A 23,597-nucleotide genomic window follows, 5' to 3' on the forward strand; every position below is an offset into this window, starting at 1 on the left:
AGGGATGGACCATGGGGCCGGGAAGCGAAAGAAGAGAAGCACTGGTGGACGCCTGGAGGCCCTGGGCAGGATGTCGTTCCTGACCCACCTCATCCTGGGGCTGGGTCAGTGCTATTTGCCCCAAATGAGGAAACTGAGGCTCAAGAAACAAGGGACAGCATAGGAGTCTGCAGCAGTCGGTGAGCCTCGGAAGCAGCTGGTGGGCAGAGCAGAGTTTTTTACGTGATGGATTTGGAAGAATTCTGGGGCGCACCCCCCAGCTTGCTCTGGCTCCAGGCAGGTCCACGCCTCTGAGCTGCCACCTGGAACCTCAGGTTTCTTCGTGTAGCCCCCAGATCTGTCGTCTTGGGACCTCCTGCCCACCATTCCTCCACCCCGCCGCTCTCTGTGTGTCTCCAACAGCAAATGCAGATTTCAACCCTGCTTATCAGAGCCTCCTAGTGAAGCTCCCTCATCATTTTTTTTGTTAGTTTTGGCTGCGTTGGGTCTTCGTTGCGGCGGGCGGGCTTTCTGTAGTTGCGGTGAGTGGGGGCTACTCTTTGTTGTGGTGCGCGGGCTTCTCATTGCAGTGGCTTCTCTTGTTGCAGAGCACGGGCTCTAGGCGCACAGGCTTAAGGAGTTGTGGCTCGCAGGCTCTAGAGCGCAGGCCCAGTAGTTGTGCCGCAAGGGCTTAGTTGCTACGTGGCATGTGGGATATTCCCAGACCAGGGCTCGAACCCATGTCCCCTGCATTGGCAGGCGGATTCTTAACCACTGCGCCACCAGGGAAGGCCCACATTTTAAAAATGATAATGAAGCCGTCTCAGGCCACAGGGGTGTAGATGGGCAGGAAGGCACAAATCCCCATTCCTCTGTGTGTCTGCACCCCCTCTGTCCCCCACCATTGTGGCCATGGCTCCCAGCCCCCTCTGTCTCCCCTCAACCCTGCACATGAGCCTCTCCACAGTCCCCTTGGTCCACCTCCCCACGGTCCAGCACGGGTGTTTCTAGAATTGATCGATGGCTTGATTGGAAGGTAAACAGAGCTGGCTCCCAGCCAAGTTTGAGTGTGTGTCCCCCCTCTTTCAGCCCTCCTTTCTGGGCTCTGGTCCCAGTCAAGGTAATGATATTCAACCTTCATTCAACAAACACTCGCTGGACACTCGCTATGTATCAGTCCCTGGCTAGGCTCTGGGGATGCTCAAGGGTTGGGAGAGACGTCACCATTCAGTCCCTGCCCTCAAGGCACTGACAGTTTGCATGGGGAGACAGATTCATAAATGGTGACCATATGATGTGGGAGGTACTGAGGTGAGTTCGGCCAGGGGCTGTGGGAGCTCAGGGGAGGTGTAGCCAGCTCTGTCTGGGGGTCAGGGAAGGCTTCCTGGGGGAGGGGGTGTTTGAGCAGGCCTTGAAGGACAAGTAGAAGTCACCCAGGCAGAGAGCAGATGGGGGGCGTAGATCAACGCAATGAAAGGATCCTCATTCCAGCTAGCTTTAGGCAAAGAAAGGAATCCAGGGGTAGCTCTGCCTTCTGGCTTCTTGGGAATCCCAGGCTTTCAACACAGCGAGGAGTCAACCTCTTTCTTCCCTGGCTGTCTCCATTCTCCAAGCCCCTGCTTCAGACCCGTGGATGGCCTCCCCTTTCACTTGGCCTCCTATGGCCTGCAAAGCCTTCAGGACTAGCCCAGCAGAAAGAGAGGTTCTCTCTTCCCAGCAGCCCAACCCAAATCCCGAAGTCCCATCTATGGGGATGGGGTGACCTTCCTGTCTGGGAACTAGTCAGTGTAGTATACCTACCTCTGGGGCCAGAGATGGGGTCAGCCCACCAGGACCGAATGACTGTATGGACTGAGTAGGGTGAGGGCCAGGCATTCCCTGCAGAAAAGCGGGTACTGTTAGCCAGACGCGGGAGGGAGGCAGGGTCCCAGAGTACGCACAAGCCTTTGCAGAATTGCAAGTAGTCTAGATGCCATCCTACATACTTGAAGGGAGGCCCTAGAGGCAAGGCCAGGTAACAGGTCAGGCCCTGGGCCAGTAGAGCCTCGAATGCCAGGTGAAGGGCGTGGTGCGCCATCCTGTGGACTCTCCTCTCCCCGCCTGGGCCTGTGGAGCAGGATACCCAGGCCCCAAGCGGACCGACCAAATGCACATCTCCAGGCCAGGGAGCCAGGGAGACTGGGAGCATAGGTGCCCAGGGGTGAGGGGGTGCAATGCTGGGTGGACAGCCAGGAAGAGAAAGACAGAGGCTGCCAGGCCCCCAGCCCCCTCTCTCTCCTCCACCCCACTTCAACTCCAGAACATTTCTCAGGGAAGTAGCGAAAGCAGGGGCTTGCTGCCCCTCCCCTTTGCCATTGACACAGACCGGGGCTGTTGGAGGGATAAAAAGGAGACCCTGTCAAGCCCCTGTCAAGTTATGGACAGGGGCTTGGCACGGCTGTTCTTGAGAAGCAGTGCTCACTACTCCCAGCTGAGTGAGGCCAGATGACACCCTGCCCCCAGCGCTCCTACCCTGCTCTGTGAGACTGAGTCCTCACTCAGAAAACACGAGTTCATTAATAGCTTGATTAATCACACCTCATATTTTCATGGTGCTTTGAAAAATAAAACATTTGAAAGCACTTTCACACCCACCCTGGGCCTCAGAGTTACACGAGTAGGCCTTATCATCCCAGGCTGCAGGTGAGAAAAGGGGGGCTCAACCTCAGAGCAGCAGCATGTTGGGGGATGGCGGAGGGCAGGCTGGAGCACAGAGCCTCTCCCTGCCCACAACTCTGCCTGTGGGCCTCTCTGAGCTCTCTCTGGGTCTCCCTGCAGGACAAGAGTGAAGGGGGCAACCCTCAGGCAAATCTTCTGAAGTTCAAGGGAAAAAAGGGGGTGGTCATTCAGTCACTCAACAAACACTCCATCAGTATCCAGGTCAGACCTGGGCTCCTGCTCCGAGCAAGTTCACAGTCTAGTGGAGGAGGAGGCAGCGTGCCCAGTCCTGAATATGGCATGTACCCTGGAGGAAGGCTTAGGGGACAGCGTGGGCACAGGGGCAAAGTGACAAAGAGTATGGATCCAAGAAGGCCTCCTGGAGGAGGTGGCTTGTTGGCTGAGACTGGATGTCTGGGTGGGAGTTCCCAGATAGACCTCATGGGACAGGCCTACCATGGTCCACTCCACAGAATGCCTCCCCATCCAATTCTCCACTGCCACCCCTGCCTCCCTCCACCCATTCCTCACGCAGGGAGATCTCAGCATTCCTCTGCACACAGCCCCCCAGATGCTCTTCACCCCTTCCCAATAAAACTCCAAGATCAGGCCGCTGCTCCCTCTCTGACTCACCTCCTGCTCGTCTCCCCTGCACTCCCTCTGCCCTGGCCACCCTCCTCGCTGTCCTAACAACAAACCCGGCTGCTTCCTGTCTGACAGCCTCTGCTGTTCCCTCCTCCTAAAATGCTTTTCCTCCTGGCCTTGGCCCTCAGGGGTCTACTTAGACATCACCTCAACAGAGGAACCTGCCCCAAGCCCTCTTCCACTCTAGAGCCCTTGCACCCACACCCTTTATGAAGTAGCACCCCTTTTTACCTGCTTCAGAACACTTGGCAGCTTCTGAATCCTCTATTTTCTTTTGCTTCTCCATTTTGAATGAAAGTGTTTGAGAGCAGAGGATGTGTCTGTCTTGCTCACTGCAAAATCCCAGAACAGTTCCTGGCACTCAATAAGTATTCACTGAATGAATGCAAGAATGAGTGAATGAATACATTTCAGGTCATAAGAGCACCATGAGAGGGGAAGGAGAAGGTAGCATTTGTCCCAGGCTCAGCTGTGGCCAAGGCCCATTACCCAGGGGTCTCTTATTCCCCTCTAGCCCCCAGCCTCCCTACATAGACACACACACACCCTCTCTCTCACACACACACACACACACTCTTACACACGACGTGGTCTCCCTTGCTATCCCTAAGAAGACACTGTAGGTGGGGACTGCTAGGATTGGGGCTCCCACCCTTCATGGGCAGCCAGAGCAGGGGTGCCGGCTGGGGCTGACTGGGCAGCCAGTGCCCTCCTGAGACAGGCGGGGGCCAGCTGGCCAGCCCCAAGGCTCACTGGGAATGGGGTTCCCACTTCAAGCCCTGAGCGTCCATACAGCCCCATCGGCAGTTCTCAGTGACCAAGTTCTCAGGGATCTGCTAGTAAATGAAAGAAGTCTTCTAACTGAATTCCAAGAGGGCAGCTGGGCAAGTAAGAGAGACTTGGCGAGGCTGTGGCGGACGGAGCTTCTGGCGAGCTGGAGGGTGGAGTTCGGGATACAGCAGGGCCTGTGTGGCCAGCGGGCCCTGCCCCTGCCTGCTCCCCCACAGCCCCAGTGCATCTGCTTTGCAAAGCCTTCCTCCCATGCTCATCACCTCACAGCCAGAAGGAAGCAGAAGTAGGCACCCAAATCCAAGTCCCCATTCACCAACACCAGCTCTAGGCAGCCTCGAGCTGGGCAGGCCTCAGCCACATGCTTGCTTCACCTGTGATAAGAGCTATAGAACCAGTGAGGACAGGTCCTAGATGCAGAGGGGGCGAAATGGCATGTGTGGTTTCCTGAGAGAGTGAGGTGGGGGAGTCCTCTTTCAGAAGAAGTGACGATAGAACTGGGCCCTGAGGAGAAGGTAGGAAAGTGCCGGCAGGGAGAAAGGGGGCATTAGGGAGTGGTGGTGACTGCAGTGAACTAGAGTCCGTGCCCTTTTGAAAACATCATATATCATTTGACACTGAGCATGCACTGCTTGCTGTTATCTTTGATAGACAAGCACAGGGTTTCATGTCAAAGGGAAAGATAGCTCATGCTAGTGGCCTGCAACGTGGAGAGGGAGAGACCCAAGGCTCTCACTGTGCTTTAGTCCCAGTGAGAGACCTAACTGGGACGGTGAGGGGGGTTGCAGGTGCCGACCACAAGGGTGGAGGTCATGTAGTGGGCGAAGGGGCCAGAGGGAGGGGAAGCCAGCTCTGGCCACCCAGGAAGCTTCCAGCAGCCCCAAGAGGGGCTGAATTTGCCCCCACCCATGGCCTTAGAGTGTCCTTGCCAGCGGTCATAACTGCAGCCTGGAGGGGGCCCCTGGGTCCACCCAATAAATGCCCCCCCAGGGGAATGGGGAGGGGAGACCATGCCAGCGTGGCGTGGCGGAGGCCCAGGAGAAGTGAGCTATGTCCCTTATTGGTCACAGTACATTTATTTTTCATTAGCAGTTAAATGCAGACATGAGGGATTGTGCTGGGTTCAGCGGGCGGCTGACACGAGCAGTGCTTGGCGCGGTGATCGATAGGGAAGTCGGGGGGGTCCATGTGCCCTCTCCCTGCCCATACCCCCAGCTGGGACCCCTGCCTACCCAGCTTCCAGCCAGTAATCAGACACAGGCCGTCACACTGAGCCCCTGTGAGGCAAGGCGCGGGCAGGCCTGGAGGCTGACGCTGAGGTCTCGCATGCCCTTTTGGAGCCTGTGATGCCTGCCCCCAGCCCCCTGTGGGCCCTGCTCAGGGGTCAAGCTTAGCCCTCCTCTGTGCAGCCCTGGGGTCTGCAGAGATGCCGTGGCTTCCCCAGGAAGTGTCTAGAGAGGCTCCTGGACCTACCAGGCCCACACTTGGGAGCCCACCCTTCTCCAGACCTTGGGAGGTCTGAGCCCAGCTCAGCCTTGCCCCGGCTGAGCCCGCTGCCTGGGTCAGGGCGGCTGAGTGACAAGTGAATGTCATAAAAAAGGGTCAGGATGTGGGCCCCCCAGAGTCCAGGGCTGGAGCTGCAGGGCTGGGGAAGTGACTTCTCCCTCAGGCCTCAGATTCCACACCTGTAAGATGACTAGATGGCTCCTCCCCTCTGCCTGCATCCCCACCTTCCTCAGCCTAAAACGGAGACCCAAGGACTGGCAGAGCCCCATGGAAGTGGTTCAGGATGGGGCAGGGCGGGACAAGGGGAGCTTGTCTTCCCAACTGCAAGTGTGGTTCCCTGGCAGCTTAGCCTTCCTTACGGAGCAGCAGAAAGTGCAGGGGGTAGCGGGGAGAGAGGCTGGGGAGAGGCCAGGGTGGGAGGAGGAGGGGTGGATGAGCCCACTGCTGCAGACACGGAGGGCAAGACACCTGCTGGCTCTGTGCCTCAGTTTCCTCATCAGTCCCCACCCCTGAAGAGATTGCTAGGAGAGTTACTGAAGGAGCATTGTCAGTGCAAAAGCACTGGGTATGGATAGCAGCCAACATTTTCCGAGCACTGGGCCTTTTTTCACTTCATCCTCATGATAGCCCTAAGAATTGGGTACCATCCCCCATTTTGCAGGCAAGGAAACAAGCAGGGGTTAACTGAAGTCACACCAGGTTTCTCAGCCTCTGCAGACATTCCCAGCTCACCCACCCGGTGCCTACAGGACCAGGCACAGATCCCCTCCCCAAAATCACAGTCTTGGGGTGGAGAGGGCAGACTCCCACATTGGAAAGAGAGGGTCCCTGTGCAAGCAAGAGAGAAGGGGCAGCGTGGATGCCCCCCTGGGCCCGAGGAGCCAGGCCTCCCTGTTAGAAGCCCTCCATGGGTTTTGGGCTGCCCGTAAGGAGGTAGTGGAGCCAGGAGGCCGACTGCGTGAGGCACCTCCAGACTCCCCCATGGGGCAGACAGGACCTCCATAGATGTCATAGACAACAAAATGGGTAACCTGCCTAAGGTCACCACTAGCAGGGAGCAGATGGGTCTCTGAAGCCCAAGCTTTTCCCTCTTTATGTCCAGAGCCCCCTGTTGGCTGTGAGTGTGTGTTGGGGGAAATCACTGCAGCCCTGAGAGAGGCCAGGCCGTCAGGGGCCTGTTTGGTGGGTGTGGAGGCTGAGGGTGCCCCAACTCTCCATCCTCCCACTCCCCCCCCCACCCCGCCCCTCCCCACCCTCTCAAGGGTCCTGCCGGTGGAGCAGATGGTCAGACTGCTCTGGGGGGTTACCTCCACCAAAGCCTCAGAGCCAATTACCTGTGTAATTAGCAACAAATGACTTGTGGGATGGCTGTGGTTTGCAGTTAAAATTAGGAGGAAACCCATATTCTGGTCTCCTTGAAGGGTGGGACATGGGCCGGGCCCCTGAGGCTCCCAGACACACCCTCCTGGCTCCCACCCTCCCCGGGACCCACCCAGCAGCCCAGGCTCACCCCAAGTCACCCCTCCTGGGGGCCTCTCCTGTAGCACTGCCACCAACACCCCTCACATCTGCACTCGTCACAGCCTCCTCCCCTCCTTCATTCACTTGGTATTTTCTCAGCACCTACTACATGCAGGGGCCAGGAATGGGGAGCAACCCGGAAGCAGCCCCTGAGGCAGCCAGGGCACCAGAGGAAGGGACTCCTGCCCTCCCTAGCCCCAGGCTGCCCAGGGCCCTCTCCCTCCCTCCCTCTCTCCCCCCAACCCCCCCCCCACTCCCCACCCCTCTGCTCCACCCACACCCCACACCCCCACCCCCGGGGCCTTCCAGGGCAGTGGGCTGCCTCACCAGATCCCTAAACTTCTACCAGCGTGGTAATGAGCCCTGACCACTGCTGTGTGCTGGCACTTCCGTATTTGTCTCCACAGGGGGCTGCTTCTTCCCCTATTTTATGGAAGGGGACACTGAAGTTTAAGGGAGGCATTCAGCAGCCCAGCCTGCTGGGCTGGAAGTGGCAGAGCCTGGCCCCACTGGCTGCCTCCTCTTGGCTCGGTCCCAGCCCCTGAACAGGCAGGTAGCCCCGGGAGGGCCCCGCAAGTCCAGCAGAGGCCCCAGCTCACCTGCCCCCTTTGCTTCTGCTGCAGGGGCCCAGCAGAGTGCCACAGTGGCCAACCCGGTGCCCGGCTCTAACCCAGACCTGCTTCCCCACTTCCTGGTGGAGCCTGAGGACGTGTACATCGTCAAGAACAAGCCGGTACTGCTGGTGTGCAAGGCCATGCCCGCCACGCAAATCTTCTTCAAGTGCAACGGGGAGTGGGTGCGCCAGGTGGACCACGTGATCGAGCGCAGCATGGATGGGAGCAGCGGTGAGACCAGGCTGGGGTGCCAGGCGGGGTCACTCGAAGGGGGAGCGAGTCTCAGACTCAGAGGCAATGGAGGCCCAGAGAGGGGCCTGCCATTGCCCCTGCTGCGTGCCTGTGAGCCGAGGCCGGGGTGAAACTAACCACTCTGTGTGCACCACCCCAGGTCCCCAGGAGAGGCAGGACTCCCACACCTGGGACCCACTGTGTACACACCAAGGCCTTCCCTGGGAGGCCCACCCTCACAAGACTTCATCACTTGGTGGGGGAGTGAGTAAAAGGGAAGCCCCCCAAAATGCCCCAGGGAGCTCTGTGGGTTGGGGGAGGGGCGGGACCCTGCCACTGCATCTGAGCCCAGGCAGACCCAGAGGCAGCCTGGCAAGTGGTGCCAACAGAGAAAGGTTTGAAAAGAGTGGATCCCAGATGATGGAAGAGATCACGGACCTCACATTCCGTGATTGTTTTCTTTGTGCATCTGTTGGTTCATTCGTTGGTCCGTTCGTTGGCACGTTCCCTGAGCACCCACCCTTGAGCCGGAGACACAGCCCCACGGAGATGGGGGCAGCACAGTGACCTCTCATTGAGTTCTGGGATCTGTGGCTGCCCAGGGAGGCTCCTCGGGGAAGGTGATATGTAAACCTGGTCAGGGCGAGAAGAGGAGAAGGGCGTCCCAGGCACCCCCAGAAAGGGACACAGCACAAGCAAAACCCTGGAGGCAGATGGGCCGGCGTGCGGGTCGAGGCTTAGCAGGGAGGGTGTGGAGTGTGTGCAGCAGGCAGTGGTGCCATCCAGGAGCCTCACCCGTCCGGCTCTGGAGTGAGGTCACAGTCCTATGGGATTTCAAGCTACCGAGTGACATGACCAGAGCTATGGGTGACACTCGGAGCCAGTGTGGGGGGCTGACAGGAGAGGCAGACCCAAGAAGTGCCCCTTCTGTGGGACACCTCATTCCCCACCTCCAGCCCTGGCCTTAGGCAGTAGGCAGTGGGGATGGGGGCAGAGAGCCATTGTTTGGGTTCCCATGCTCCCCGAGAGCAGGCCGGCAGAGCTAACAGCCTCTCCTCCTCGCTAACTGGACCCCAGTTAAGCTCATTTCTTACCCCTTTGCCTTGATGCTTTGTGGAGCCCACACACATGATGAGCCCTCAGGTCAAGTCCTGAGCCCCTTCCCACTGAGGCTCAGCCAGCCTGAGACATACAGCCCACAGACCCTCTGCCCAGTATGGCCACTTGAGTGAGGCCTGAGTCGCAGGGGCAAGCAGGTGGCACCCAGAACAGCTCACACTGATGCCAAGGGCAGGCAGGGGACCACAGGCCCAGAGGGGTGGCCCATGCTCCTGGTGGGAGGGACTGGGCAGCCCAGGAAGGATTCCCGGAGTGGGGGTGGGGTGGGGTGATAACATCCAACCTCAGTCTTAAAACCAGCTGGAATGACTGTTTATCAGGCCAAAGGACAAATGCAGGGAATGGGAGGCTGGCCAGAGGCCCAGGTTTGGAGCGGCAGAAGTGGGGGTCGGGGGGGTGGTCGGCAAGACGAGGAAGCTGCAGCCACACTTGCACTGTGGGAAGCTGGTGCCAGGCAGAGGGAGACTGGAGGAGGGGGCCCTGCCCTGGTGAACTCGGAAGCTCTCACAAGAACCCAGATGTGAGCAGACGAGCCCTGAGTTTCATCAGCGTGTGATTTAGTTCTCAGAGCCAGCCTGTCCTATTACAGATGGCTCTGACTCATCCAGGGCTCCAACCAGGCATTCTGGTCCACAGAAGTCACACCCCATCCTCCCCTGCCAGGGTCACCAGGTGCTGGTCTTCTTCCCCCCAAGTGTCAGCCCCCTAGTGAGTGATTCTTGCCCAGGTCCTTGAGCCCTGCATTGTCCTGGCCTTACACACACCTGCTGCTGGCAGCGTCCTCCTTGCAGTCCTCAGGTCTTAACTGAGCACCTGCTCTGTGCCAGGCCTCGGTGAGGTGCTAAGAATTTAGCCCACAAGGCTCTTGGTGCAGGTGATCCAGCTCTGCCTCCCACTCTCAGGAGGGGAATGCATGGGGTTGGTGCCCTCTGCGGCAAGCCCCCCTTCCCTCCCTGGGCCTCAGTTTCCTCCTCTGTAAAATGGGGATGAGGATGGCCCCCCTTGGTGGGGGAAGCTGTGAGATCTCTCACACCCAGGTGGAGCCCAGCTCCAGGTCTTTCCTCTCTCCCTACCCCATGCCTAGGGCCCAGCACCACTTTGCAGCATTATGAGTCCTCCTGCTGCTGAGGTAGGTCCCCCAAGGAAAGGACAGGTGAGGAAGAGCAAGCCACAGCCAGAGACCTGTCTCCCCACAGCCTTGAGAGCCTGTCCTGGAACCTCTTGGAAGGTGCCACGCCAGCCCCAAACTGCTCACACCTCCCCTTCCTGGCTTCCCACATATACCCCTCCTTGTCTCCTGCCATCACGAGGTCTGGAATCCATGGCTTGGCTGAGACCCAGGCTCTTGCCTACATAGCAGTCACAGGCCAGGCCAGCCCTCAGCCCACATTCCCCAACAGGCTCTCCTGGCCTTGCTCCCTTCAAAGCCAGGCAGAGAGCAGAGCTCACGGGGACAAGTCCCCATAGCCACCAGGGCCCCCTCCTGCTCTGAGCATCCAACCTCAGGCCTCCCGTGGCCTGCAAATCTGAATTTTCATTGATCTTATTGACTTCTCAACCCAAAGCCATTGAGTGCTTTGAGGCAAAGAGATAGGCTTCTCACTTACCCACAAACAGATGCCCAGGCCATGGGCGGCACCACCATGCTACACACAGACCCAAGACCCTGAGCCAGGAATGCTCTGTGGTCAGGCAGGTATGATGGGGTCAGAGGTCAGCCCAAATCTGAAGCCCCACCCATTTCTGCATGGGGGTGGGGATGGCAGGGTGGACACCCCAGGAGAGAGTACCTGATCTCCCCCTTGCTCGTCCCCATTCCCCATCCAGAAGGCCAGGGGGAGGGGACCAAAGCCTGAAATCTCTTGAACCCAAACCCACTGATAGTGTAAAAGCTGGAAATTTGCAAAACCAAGCATTGGAGTCTGGTCTGGGAGTGTAATTTATCATGTATTAAACAAACTGACTGGTTATTAGAAGCAGTTTGGTAAGAAGGTACCCTAAGCCCTCACTTGCCCTCAGAGCCCCCTACCCCCCCCCCCACCTCCCAGAAACCCTCAGCATGCCCACACCAGGGCCTCCCCACACGCCCACGGCACTCACACGCCAGCACACACCCGATACGCTCCTAGGCCTGGGCCAGCAGGGACCCCTACATCCTCCCATCCCTCCCCAAGGCTAGCATCTGCTCACATTTACCAGGCAGGTGCGGACACAGCCGTGCCCAGAAACTGCTCCCAGGAGCCAGGCTGCTCATTGACCTGCAGCAGGGAGGGCACAGCCCCTCATTTCAAGGGCCAGAAGGGCAGGCTCTGGGTCTCCCCACCTCCCAGAGCCTGTGGGGCTCAAGGGCACTGCCTGGATCTAGACCTCATGGACAAACCTGGCCCTTATTCGTGGCAGCAAGAAGGAGATGAGATGGCAGGACAGAAGTGTGGAGGAGACAGGGAAAAAGAAATAGGAGCACTTAAATTTTTTTTTTTTAAGATTTTTTTCTAATATTTATTTATTTACTTGGCTGTTGCAGCCAAATAGTTGCAGCACGCAGGATCTTCGTAGAGGCACTCGGGATCTTTCGTTGCAGCGCACAGGCTCAGTAGTTGCGGCGCACAGGCTTAGTTGCCCCGAGACATGTGGGATCTTAGTTCCCCAACCAAGGATGGAACCCGCATCGCCTGCATTGGAAGGCAGATTCTTAACCACTGGACCACCAAGGAGGTCCCAGGAGCACTTAAATTTAGTGCTGTTCTCCCTGAGCTGAGCTGCCTGGGTGGTGCATGAGCTCCCCCCACCACCATGGGGGATGGAGCAGTCCATCCATAGACCTGTCCACCCAGGAGAGGAAAAGAATCCAGTTCAGAATGTTCTGGAGGTCTCCCACCACTAACCCCAAAGGCTGAGAGGGAGGACCCTGTCTCTACCCCCAAGTATGTGCACAGCTCCTTCTCAGATGCTCCAAGAATCTGTGTGCTTGACAGCTGGCTGGTGCCCAGGGCCCCTCTCCTATGCACAGACCCTGTAAGGGACCCTTTCTCGCTTCTCAGCCCTCATCCCACACCACTAGAATGCACACATCCAGTGCCTTAGAGGATGGGGTAGGCAGTGCCCAGAATGGAGGGATCTAGCCCAGTGATTGTGACCTCAGCCAGAGGTGATACACACCCCCCAAATCCTGCGAGAACTCACGGGGAGGGCAGGGGTGAGGGATAGGAAAATCTGGGAGCCCAGTGTGGGAGCCGGAGAGACTCATGAGGAGGGGTCTGGGCAGGGGTCAGGGAAAGACACGTTAGAGAAATTAAGACAGAAAACAGCCTCCTGGCTTGCCTGCTCAGCCTGGCGGCGGCTCCTCCTGCAATGCAGCCCTAATTGAATTTCTCTGTTAACAATGGAAACACCAGCCTCTCTCCCTCTTTCTGATAAGCCAATGACCCAAGGGAAATTGGGGTCAGGAGGAGGAAAAATTGGAAAGTCTTTTCTTACTCCTGGGGACACTGTTTTGTCTGAGGGCCAGGGGCCTGGAGGAGGACTGGTATTCCCCCTCCTGGGTCCTCAGAAATCTGGACCCTCCCCAGATGCCCCACACCTGGTTCTGGGTGTGGCAGACATGGGGGCACTGTGTCCATCCTTGAGAGGTGTTTCCTCCAGCCCAGTCCATTCAAGGTAGAGAGGGTCCCGGCCACCCATCACAGGCCAGCTTCCCCTCTATGAGCTGCCCCCTCCCCCTCGCCAACATTTCTCCCTGTGGGATGGGCACCCCCAGCACCCTCCTCCGGTGAACCCCTCGCACGCCTTGGATTCTGAGCACTCTGAACATACTCTGGATTCAGACAGCAGACAGCCCTGGACGCCTATGGCAAGTCACTGCCTCTCGGAGCCTCTGTTTCCTCATCCACGGAGTGGGAGCAATACCTCCAAGAGAGCAGATTGAAAAAGATAAGCCAGCACATGGGAAACCCTTACTAAGCCCCAGGGGTCTATTATCATACAACATAATCACTGTAATTATCTTGTTAATAGCTGTTATTATATTATCACTCATCAGGATGTACCTACTAACCCCAGGAGGTGAGCCAGATAGCTCCTTACCCTTTTTTTTAACCCACAAAGGTCCCAGGGCTAGCCTATCTGCCCCACCTCCTCTGCCAGCCCCTGTTGCCCAAAGCTCCTCTGTGCCCTTGTCTCTGAAACAACAGGAAGCTCCTGTAGTGATATTTTTGTAAGTGACTCCAGGGAGACAGGCCTTGGGTAACAAAGGGTAACAAAGTATAATGAATGGAAGTGCTAAGCACCCACTCTTGACCTTCAGGTGATATAAAGGGACTCCCACTGAGCCCCCCCAGTGTTCCCTCCAGGCAGAGCATTGCCCCGCCCCCCCCAGTCCGTCCGCTCTCCTGCTGAGCAGAGGGAGGACTATGGTGGTGCAGGGGCCCGGCAGGGGACTGGACAGAGAGGCCTGGGGGCTAGGCATGGCCCCGGCCCTTGCTACCCACCCCTCCACCCTCAGGACTGCCTGCCATGGAGGTCCGCATCAATGTCTCGAGGCAGCAGGTGGAGAAGGTGTTTGGGCTGGAGGAGTACTGGTGCCAGTGCGTGGCGTGGAGCTCCTCGGGCACCACCAAGAGTCAGAAGGCCTACATCCGCATTGCCTGTGAGTCCAGGGCGGAGGTGGCCCTAGGGTGTCACTGGGGGAGGAGGGCTCATCAGAAATCCTCAGATCCTGCCTTGATGGGTGGAGGGAGTGCCTATGGACGCTGCCCAGCCACCCCCACATCCCCCTGGGCACTTGACACTTCCTTCTGGCATGTGCCATGGCCCCTGCAGGACCAGGGGACAGGGTCAGCCAGGCTGACCTGGCGTGAGGCACTCAGCCTGGAGGACACTCTTGTTCTTCCCCCAGATTTGCGCAAGAACTTTGAGCAGGAGCCGCTGGCCAAGGAGGTGTCCCTGGAGCAGGGCATCGTGCTGCCCTGCCGCCCGCCAGAGGGCATCCCCCCAGCTGAGGTGAGCAGGGCTCCAGTGCCACTCCACAGGTGGGCAGTGCTCCCAGGTCTCGAGTCCCGCCTGCCCACCCCTCCAGGCTGATCCCCCACCCCAGGGGCCACTCTCGCTCCTGGCAGGGCCAGCATAGTCAGGTAGTACAGTGGCATGGCTCCCTCCCCCAGGTGGAGTGGCTCCGGAACGAGGACCTGGTGGACCCATCCCTGGACCCCAATGTGTACATCACGCGGGAGCATAGCCTGGTGGTGCGACAGGCCCGCCTGGCCGACACGGCCAACTACACCTGCGTGGCCAAGAACATCGTAGCTCGTCGCCGCAGCGCCTCCGCTGCTGTCATCGTCTACGGTGGGCCCCGGTGCTGGTGGGGCAGAAGGGCTCCGGGCATAGGAGAGGCACTGGGGCTGCCTTCAGGGCAACCACATGTGGCTGGCTCCCTGCAGAGCCAGGACCAGGCAAGCCAAACCGTGGCCTGACTGGGAAGGACAGGGAGAGGGCTTACTGTGGCTGTCAGGGAGCCAAGGGGATATCTGGGTGGAGATGGGGGGCAGGTTGATGGTCATCTGTGGCTGGACCATCCCTTGGCTTACTTGTGGGCAGGAGGCCATTGTGCAGAAGGAGATGAGTGGACAGGATGGGAGTCTAGGAAAGTGACAGACCACAGCCTGTACTCCTGTGTCCCCGGGGTAGGAAGTAGAGCGACCTGGGCACCCCCAGGAGCAGAAAGAGGGAGGGGTGCGGGAGTAACCCCCGTGAAAGGCTGGGGTTTGGGTTGGAGGAACATGGGAGTTGTAGCTAGGGCTGGTGCCCACAGGGAGAAGGGGCTGTGGAGCGGGTGCTGCCAGGCCCTGGGGGCAATGGGCAGAAGCATGGTCTCCCCTCCAGGGCCTCTCTCTCAACACAGCTGTAGCCTGCCCGTTTCCAGCTCACAGCCCCTCTGTCCTCCTGCCCTGGCCCCTGGGCCAGTGTGTCTGAGGAAGCCCCCGCTCCCTGACCCCAGTCCTTCTCTGTCCGGCCAGTGAACGGTGGGTGGTCGACGTGGACCGAGTGGTCCGTCTGCAGCGCCAGCTGTGGGCGTGGCTGGCAGAAAAGGAGCCGGAGCTGCACCAACCCGGCGCCTCTCAACGGGGGCGCCTTCTGTGAGGGGCAGAATGTCCAGAAAACAGCCTGCGCCACCCTGTGCCCAGGTACCAGCGGCTGCCGCCTCCCGCATCGCTCTTCACCACGCCATCTCCGTGCCCTGGCTCCATCGTGCCCACCAGCCTGCTCCCCATGGCTCCATCCCACCCACCCGCACGCAGGGCCAGGCTCACAGTCTGAGGCCAGGATGGGTTTCAGTGTGATCGGAGGCAGGGCTCAGTCTGTGTCCAGGCCCAGCCTCAGCAGAGGGGCTGAGTCACAGGATCTAAGGTGCAGTCAGGACAGGTACAGTCAGTGTGGGGCAGGCCCCAGCCTGGTGCTGCAGAACCACCTGTGCCTGGGATCAGAGGGTCATTGTGCGACCAAGTGCCCTCACTGGTCCCCAGGGCCAGGATGGCCCGCGGTGTGGGTAGAACCAAGCAGGCCCAGCGTCATCGTGCCTTTTGTCATTAGCATGCATCATCCAGGCCCGCTGGACACCAGAGGGCTTGCAGCCTGGCAGGCTTGGCCCTAGCCCTGACATTGCACCAGGTCCGGACTCCCAGTGGGGCCACACTGGCAGATGGCCTGGACTGGCTCCCTGGGCTGACCACGCCATCTCTTCTCTGTCCATGTCTGTCTCGCATCTAGTGGATGGCAGCTGGAGCCCGTGGAGCAAGTGGTCGGCCTGTGGGCTCGACTGCACCCACTGGCGGAGCCGTGAGTGCTCTGACCCAGCACCCCGCAACGGAGGTGAGGAGTGCCGAGGCACTGACCTGGACACCCGCAATTGTACCAGTGACCTCTGCGTGCACAGTGAGTCCTCTCCACCCGGGAGTCCTCTTGAGTTTGCCAGGATTGGCCCGGCCCTGCCCCCGGGAGGTGGTGGCTAAGGGATCAGTCCCCTGCCACAGGCTGCACCCCCTATTCAAAGCTCAGGACCTTGGGGAACCCCATCCCTAACACACCCAACATGTGCCCACATATACCCCAATACCTCCCATACCTGCCCTGAGACATGCATACATTTGGAGATTTTACTGTGCACACCTGGCCTCTGGGATCATCTCCCAACCCCCTTCTTGTCTTCTCCTGCAGTTTTACCTCCGCCCCTCCCCCAAGTGCACACACAAGTCCTGTGGGGACACCAGACTTGTGAGGCCTGTTAATTACAAGGCCATAACTAACAATTAAAGATCTCTGTTGGATTTTGTCTCTAGGACACACCCTCCCCCATTCTTTCAATTAAAAACCTGATTATCTGTGTCAATTCCTTTCTGATGGACATTTCTTCCATTATGCAAAGCCCTTCTAAAATCAATATAGTTTCCTCCAGACAGTCAATCACTCTCTCCTCAGCCCTGCCCCAGGCCTGTGGGAGGCAGACAAGGAGAAGAGCCCTAGCACCCCTGCTCCTGGCCCAGGGACTGGCCAGGAACCAGAATGGCAGACCCTCCCCCCCACCTCCCCAGAAAGCAGATCCCCTGCTTTGGGGATCCTAGGAGCTCACCCTCAGTCTCAGCTGCCCTGGGCCCCAGAAGAGCAGGTTCAGCCTAGCAGCCTGGTTCCAGGCCACCCAGGAAAGTGGCTCTTCCCCTCCTCCATTCTCCATCAGCAGCAACTTCAACATGAATTGAGCTCATGAGGGTTGCAATTTGCTCAGAGAGACACAGCAAGGTGGTGGCAGATGCAGGACTGGAATGCATGTGTGCCGATTCCATGCTCCCTGCTGCCAGCGTCTGCTGCTCCACTGGTGCTGATGCCCAAGAAGTGGAGGCCGCATCCTCCTGGGGTGTAGACCGCTGACCTCTCCTTCCCGGCCTCCTGCACCCTACCCCTCCCAAGCCTGCACTCTCTCCCACAGCTGCTTCCGGCCCAGAGGACGTGGCGCTCTACGTGGGCCTCATAGCCGTGGCCGTGTGCCTCCTCCTGCTGCTGCTCGTCCTTATTCTTGTGTACTGCCGCAAGAAGGAGGGACTGGACTCGGATGTGGCCGACTCATCCATTCTCACCTCAGGCTTCCAGCCCGTCAGCATCAAGCCCAGCAAAGCAGGTGGGGTGCCCCTGTCCCCAGCACTCGTGCCGGACCCCCATGCCAAGGGCCGCCCAGACAGGGCTGCCCCCCGTGCCACTCTCTAAGTCTGTCTGATCCTTGCAGACAATCCCCATCTGCTCACCATCCAGCCAGACCTCAGCACCACTACGACCACCTACCAGGGCAGTCTGTGTCCCCGGCAAGATGGGCCCAGCCCCAAGTTCCAGCTCACCAACGGGCACCTGCTCAGCCCGCTGGGTGGCGGCCGCCACACGCTGCACCACAGCTCACCCACTTCCGAGGCTGAGGACTTCGTCTCCCGCCTCTCCACCCAGAATTACTTCCGCTCCCTGCCCCGCGGCTCCAGCAACATGGCCTATGGGACCTTCAACTTCCTTGGGGGCCGGCTGATGATCCCTAATACAGGTGGGAAGGACCCTAGAGTGCCCCAGGGAGCTCTAAGAGACAAGACTAGCATGTGTCCCTCTTGGAGGAGGACGGGACCGGGACAGCCTTGATGTTCCTCCTATACCTCTCAGCCTCACCCCGAGGGCTGAGCCAGCCCAGCAAGGAAAGAGGATAGAGTTTTGGAGAGGATCCAGTCTTGGCTGGCAGTGGGGCTGGCACTGAGGCTGAGGCCAGAGCTATCTCCCTCTGTTGCCCAAGGACACAGGACTACTGTCCATTCATTTACACAGCCAACCAGCCTGTGTGTGCCGGGCCCTAGGCCCCAGGGATCTGGGGAACTAGTGGAGAGATAGCAGAGGAAAAATGCCTGGACAGGGGCTCCTCCACCTACCACCTCACCGAAACCCCTGGGACAGGGTCTCAGAGACACCTTCATAGAGAATCCACAGACCCTTTTGATGGTCATCTTTCGGGAAAGCGCCACAGCCTCTGGTGTGTCTCCCCTCTCCCACCCTGAAATTCTCTATTTCCTCGGTTTAGGTGACCCCACATGGCCCTGACTTCCTTGTTCCTCTGCAGCTGCTCCTGGTGCCTGCTCCCTAAATGTAGGTGTTCCTCAGAGCACGCCCCCCACCCCCAACCCTGGCGCCCTCTTCCCAAGTGATCTCACCCACTCCATGGCTTTAATCGCCATGTCTGTGCAGATCACTCCCATTCCTCCATCCCCAGCCACAGTTCTCCTGGGTGACAGAATCGTACACCCAGCTGCCTCCTGGACAGCTCCATCTGGATGTCTCACAGCACCTCAGATTCCTCATGCCTAAAACAGCACCGTCTCCCACCCTCCCCCAGAACCTCCTCCTTCCCAGTTTTCTCTTCCTCAGGCATGGCACAGTCGAGTTGCTCAAGACAGAAACTAGGGGTCACCTTGGCCTCCTGCCCTTCTTCACTTTCCCCCCTCACCTTCACACCAGCTTCATTCACACACTGATCCCATCATTCTTTCTCCTCAAATGCTCCTGCATCCTCCTGCTTGTCTTTCCTGCTGCCTCTCCTGGGCTAGGCCACCACACCTACCTCTCGTCTGAGTCACAGCTCCAAGCATTTACTCACTAGAGCCACACTTGATCATGTCCCTTTCTGGGGCTTCCACTTTTCCCTTCAAAGCCCACATGACAAAACCACAAGGACTCATCCCCCGTGGCCAGCTGCAGTGGCCTCTCCTCCCATGCACATTTCTCCTGCACTTGGCAGCCACGGTGGGCTCTCATGAACCCAAATACACTGGGCTGCCCTTTGTACATGCCGTCTCTCTGCCCCCATCCACTAGCTTAACTGCTACTTCTCCTTCGGGTCTGGTAGCTGTCCCTTTATGCCTCATGTCCCCCTCACATGGCTGCTAAGATGATGAGGTGAGATGGTCCATGTCAAGCTCTTAGAAAAAGGCAGGCGCACAGTGGGCGCTCAGTGATCATGCACCCTTCACTCCCCTGGTGGGGCGAGTGGCCAGGTGGGCTGTGCTCCACCCTGCTCTCCCCCAACACCCAGCATCCTTTGCTCCCGTCCACTTATCTGTCTCCCCGCGGACTGAATGCTTCATGAGAGCAGGGCTCATGGTTTTCCCCACCTTCCTGAGTACTCAGCATTAGCATTCACTGAATGAGTATTTGAGTGAGGGTAGTACCCCCGCCACAGCGAGCATTCACACGTGGATCACCGAGACTGTCACCAACCCTGGCAGCCGGTACCAGGAGGCAGCACAGGATAGAGAAGGGAGCAGTAGCTGCAAGTACACCACCACTGGCTTCCCTCTCTCTCCTGGGCTTCAGTTGCTGGGAAGTTGTGATATTCCAGCCACCCCACCTCAGAGCTGCCCACTCTGGAGAGCACGCATATGCTTTTGGACTTGGTGGGATAGCCATAGAATTTCTTCCCCTCTCCCTGTCATGAGCCTCTGAGGCCCCTCCTGATATAGGGGCTCTCTGTCCTAAAAGGGCAGGGAGGTGGGGCAGGACCGCTCCTTGCCATCCCCAGAGTGACTCCCCAGCCCCTGGCCTCACCGTGGCCTGCCCCCTGCCTCTCCCCTGGAACCACCTCTCCCCCAGCAGATGCTTTCTGATGCTGCCCCTGCAAGACGCTGAGACAAAGGCAAATCAGCCAGACAGGACGTGTGTGCAATGGCACCCAGACTAGAGAGGGCTACCAAAGTAGGCAAGATTGTTAAAGGCCCCAGCCCCACCTGCAGGGGGCCACTGCCCAACAGGGAGCAAAGTCACCAGAGGTGGGGTGCCCACCCAGAGGTGGCCAAGCCGAGGGAGAGAGGAGGAACTTGAGCAGGCCAGGAGGGTGGAGCACTCAGAGGCACACTGAGGGTGGTGGCTCCAGAACAGCCAAGTACGCAGCACAGGCTAGGCCCACAGGCCAAGGGCCTTAAATATCCAGCCAAGGAGCTGGACTTTACCCTGGAGGCAGGGAAGGTTTTAAGTGGATGATGGGGCAGGTAGGTACAGTGTACCTGGGGGTTCCAGAGTTTTCTGTGCCCAAGCTAACTAGGCAAGCATTTCCCACCTGAGTTCCCTCAGCCGCTCTTGGGGTCTCCCTGACTCAGCTTCATGCCTGTGCGGGTGGTTGGCCAGCCTGGCAGTCCCAGTGGCACTTCTGTTCCCAGGCCAGGCTGGCGCCGGTCAGTCCTCAGAGGGAGGCTCAGGGGGGGACTGGCGGAGTGAGGTGCTCGGTGTCTCTGCAGCCCTGGTAAGCCCCGGCTGTCCCCCCGCTCTGTCACAGGCGTCAGCCTCCTCATCCCCCCGGACGCCATACCCCGAGGAAAGATCTACGAGGTCTACCTCACGCTGCACAAGCCGGAGGATGTGAGGTGCGGGCATGGGCCCTGCTGCTGGGACTGGGCGGGTCCTGTCCTTTCCTGCTGCCACCGCGACGCCCCTGCCCACCCCACTATTGGGCCTGGTCTGGCCTGGCCCGAGGGAGGGCAGGGGAAGAGGGGCTCCTAAGCTCCACCCAGCTCCACAGCCCCTAACCCCAGGGTCCCAGGGTGGCCCACTGATGCCTTTCCCTTCCCACCCATATTTCCCCACTTGAGGTTGCCCCTAGCCGGCTGTCAGACCCTGCTGAGTCCCATCGTTAGCTGTGGGCCCCCCGGAGTCCTGCTCACCCGGCCAGTCATCCTCGCCATGGACCACTGTGGGGAGCCCAGCCCCGAGAGCTGGAGCCTGCACCTCAAAAAGCAGTCCTGCGAAGGCAGCTGGGAGGTGAGCCCCAAGCCTCCTCCCCATCCCCCCACCCCACCCCCCCACCCCCCAAGCTCAGGGTGGTGTCTGGCTTCCTGCCTGGCCCTTGAGCCACGGCCCCCCCCAACCAGTCTCCGGCCACTCCTCAGAGCTGTGGTTGGCTGCGAGCTGACCCACCAGGCCCTGCCTGCAGGATGTGCTGCACCTCGGCGAGGAGGCGCCCTCCCACCTCTACTACTGCCAGCTGGAGGCTGGCGCCTGCTATGTCTTCACGGAGCAGTTGGGCCGATTCGCACTGGTGGGAGAGGCTCTCAGCGTGGCCGCGGCCAAGCGCCTCAAGCTGCTTCTGTTTGCCCCCGTGGCCTGCACCTCCCTCGAGTACAACATCCGAGTCTACTGCCTGCATGACACCCACGATGCACTCAAGGTACCTTCCAGCCCCACCCTGCCACAGGGAGGCCGGCTCTGACGGCTGACCACCCCTGGCCCTAGGGAGGGGCCAGTAGAGAGCGGCGCTCCCAGCCGCCAGGCCTGGCTGACACCTGGGGCACTGCAGGAGGTGGTGCAGCTGGAGAAGCAGCTGGGAGGACAGCTGATCCAGGAGCCCCGCATCCTGCACTTCAAGGACAGTTACCACAACCTGCGCCTGTCCATCCATGACGTGCCCAGCTCCCTGTGGAAGAGCAAGCTCCTCGTCAGCTACCAGGTGCGGGCGCTCAAGGTGCTTGGAGCTGGGCACACCTGAGCTGGGCACACCTGATGCCACCTCTCTGTCACCCCCCACCCCCAGGAGATCCCCTTTTATCACATCTGGAATGGTACACAGCAGTACCTGCACTGTACCTTCACCTTGGAGCGCGTCAGCCCCAGCACCAGCGACCTGGCCTGCAAGGTGTGGGTATGGCAGGTGGAGGGCGACGGGCAGAGCTTCAACATCAACTTCAACATCACCAAGGTGGGCAGCACTGCCATAATGTGCTCCCCCACTGGGCCTACCCTGCCACCAAGCCCACCTCCTAGAAACCGCTTGGCAGCTCCCTCCAGGTCTCCCAGGGAGGGAGGTGCAGATGCACATGTAGACAGATGCAGACAGATGCTGTTGGACTTGGGGAGGAGGAGATGGGAGCAGCAGGGAGAGGAGGGGGAGATGGAGCTGGCCTGGGGACCTCGGAGGACTTCCCTGAGGAGGGACTTTTACTGGGCCTGGAAGGATGAGTAAGAGTTAGACAGGCAGCAATGAGGGAACTGAGTGTGGAGGACAGAGGCAGTGAGAGGACAGCAGTGAGTTCTGAGTGATCAGCAGAGTTCTGCTGGTCAGCAGAGGGTGGCAGAGGTGACGTAGGGAGGAGTGATGGGGTGGGAAGGAGAATGAGGTCAGAAGGTTCCTCTGCTCATTGGCTGTGTGACTGTGGGCAGGTCACTGCACCTGAGTGCTCCAGTGAGCAGGGCCCTGGCCCACCGGGAAGCAACAGTGCCCACGCTGTCCCCATGCCCTGAGGTGGTCCAGGCATTCCCCCAGTGTGAGGTAGCAGTGGGCTGGGCTGGGCAAGTTGTAACGGTTACCTCCACCCCTCCCCACTTCCAGGACACGAGATTCGCTGAGCTGCTGGCCCTGGAGAGTGAAGGGGGGCTCCCAGCCCTAGTGGGCCCCAGTGCCTTCAAGATCCCCTTCCTCATTCGGCAGAAGATCATTACCAGCCTGGATCCACCCTGTAGCCGGGGTGCCGACTGGCGGACTCTGGCCCAGAAACTCCACCTGGACAGGTGGGTGGGAGATGGGCAGGGAGGGGCTGTGAAGGCCACCTGCAGTCCAGCCTGGGTGGAGAGGATGGTGGGGGGGGGGCAGTGGACAAGACACACTCTGGGGCCTGTGCCCCAGCCACCAGCAGCTGGGGCATCCCCTTGGCTGAGTGAGGGGAGGCCCTGTCCTTGGGTGGTCTAGGAGGGTAGAGGCAGCAGCCTGAGGGAAGCCAGGCCACTGACGGGCTCCCCTCCCTTCTGCAGCCATCTCAGCTTCTTTGCCTCCAAGCCCAGCCCCACAGCCATGATCCTCAACCTGTGGGAGGCGCGGCACTTCCCCAACGGCAACCTCAGCCAGCTGGCTGCAGCAGTGGCCGGACTTGGCCAGCCAGATGCTGGCCTCTTCACAGTGTCAGAGGCCGAATGCTGAGGCCGGCGAGGCCCACAAAGCCTACACTCTCACCAGCTTTGGCACCCGCCAGGGACAGGCAGAAGCCACCACCGGGGAGAGCTGTGTGGACAGGCCCCCTCCTGGCAGACGCTATCCCCTAACACTGGCCCTTCAGACCCTGCCCGCACTCCTTCCCCTCCATGGCCTGCCTGGCCGGGCTGGCACTGCCACCTGCTCCGACTCTGCCCGGGGCCCAGGGTGGACAGTGCCTGGAGCCCGGGCTGGCCCCAGCCCATCTGTGTGTGTGTATGTGCGTGTGATGCTACCTCTCCTCCTGCCCCAGCCAGGGGGCCGCATACACACGGGCATACATGCACACGATGGGCTCGGGACGTGGCCCCCGGAGCTCCTGCCTGAGCTGGACCTTATGCAAACATTTCTGTGCCTGCTGGGTAGGGGCACATCTGAGGGGCCTGGCTCCAAGCCTGTGGGACTGAGGGCCACAGCTGCACAGGGGGCAGCCCCTGGATTCAGGCACACAACTACCACACGGGCATGTGCCCATG

General features: G+C 59.6%; 1 protein-coding gene across 1 annotated transcript; it reads left to right on the forward strand.

The window, feature by feature from the left end:
* Window positions 1-4: 4 nt before the first annotated feature.
* Window positions 5-23,070, forward strand: LOC111169842 (netrin receptor UNC5A). Its single transcript, XM_089908601.1, has 16 exons — window positions 5-104; window positions 7,761-7,982; window positions 13,603-13,746; window positions 13,996-14,099; window positions 14,216-14,441; window positions 15,113-15,280; window positions 15,864-16,028; window positions 17,077-17,265; window positions 17,371-17,673; window positions 20,440-20,527; window positions 20,798-20,921; window positions 21,094-21,327; window positions 21,457-21,606; window positions 21,691-21,855; window positions 22,486-22,664; window positions 22,905-23,070. Exons 1-16 carry the CDS (start codon window positions 5-7, stop codon window positions 23,068-23,070), a joined length of 2,727 nt encoding a protein of 908 aa, XP_089764727.1.
* Window positions 23,071-23,597: the final 527 nt, after the last annotated feature.

This window comes from Delphinapterus leucas, chromosome 3 (assembly GCF_059928025.1).
Source record: "Delphinapterus leucas isolate spDelLeu-1000000601 "Yukka" chromosome 3, BTC_Dleu_Yukka2, whole genome shotgun sequence".
Classification (NCBI taxonomy): domain Eukaryota; kingdom Metazoa; phylum Chordata; class Mammalia; order Artiodactyla; family Monodontidae; genus Delphinapterus; species Delphinapterus leucas.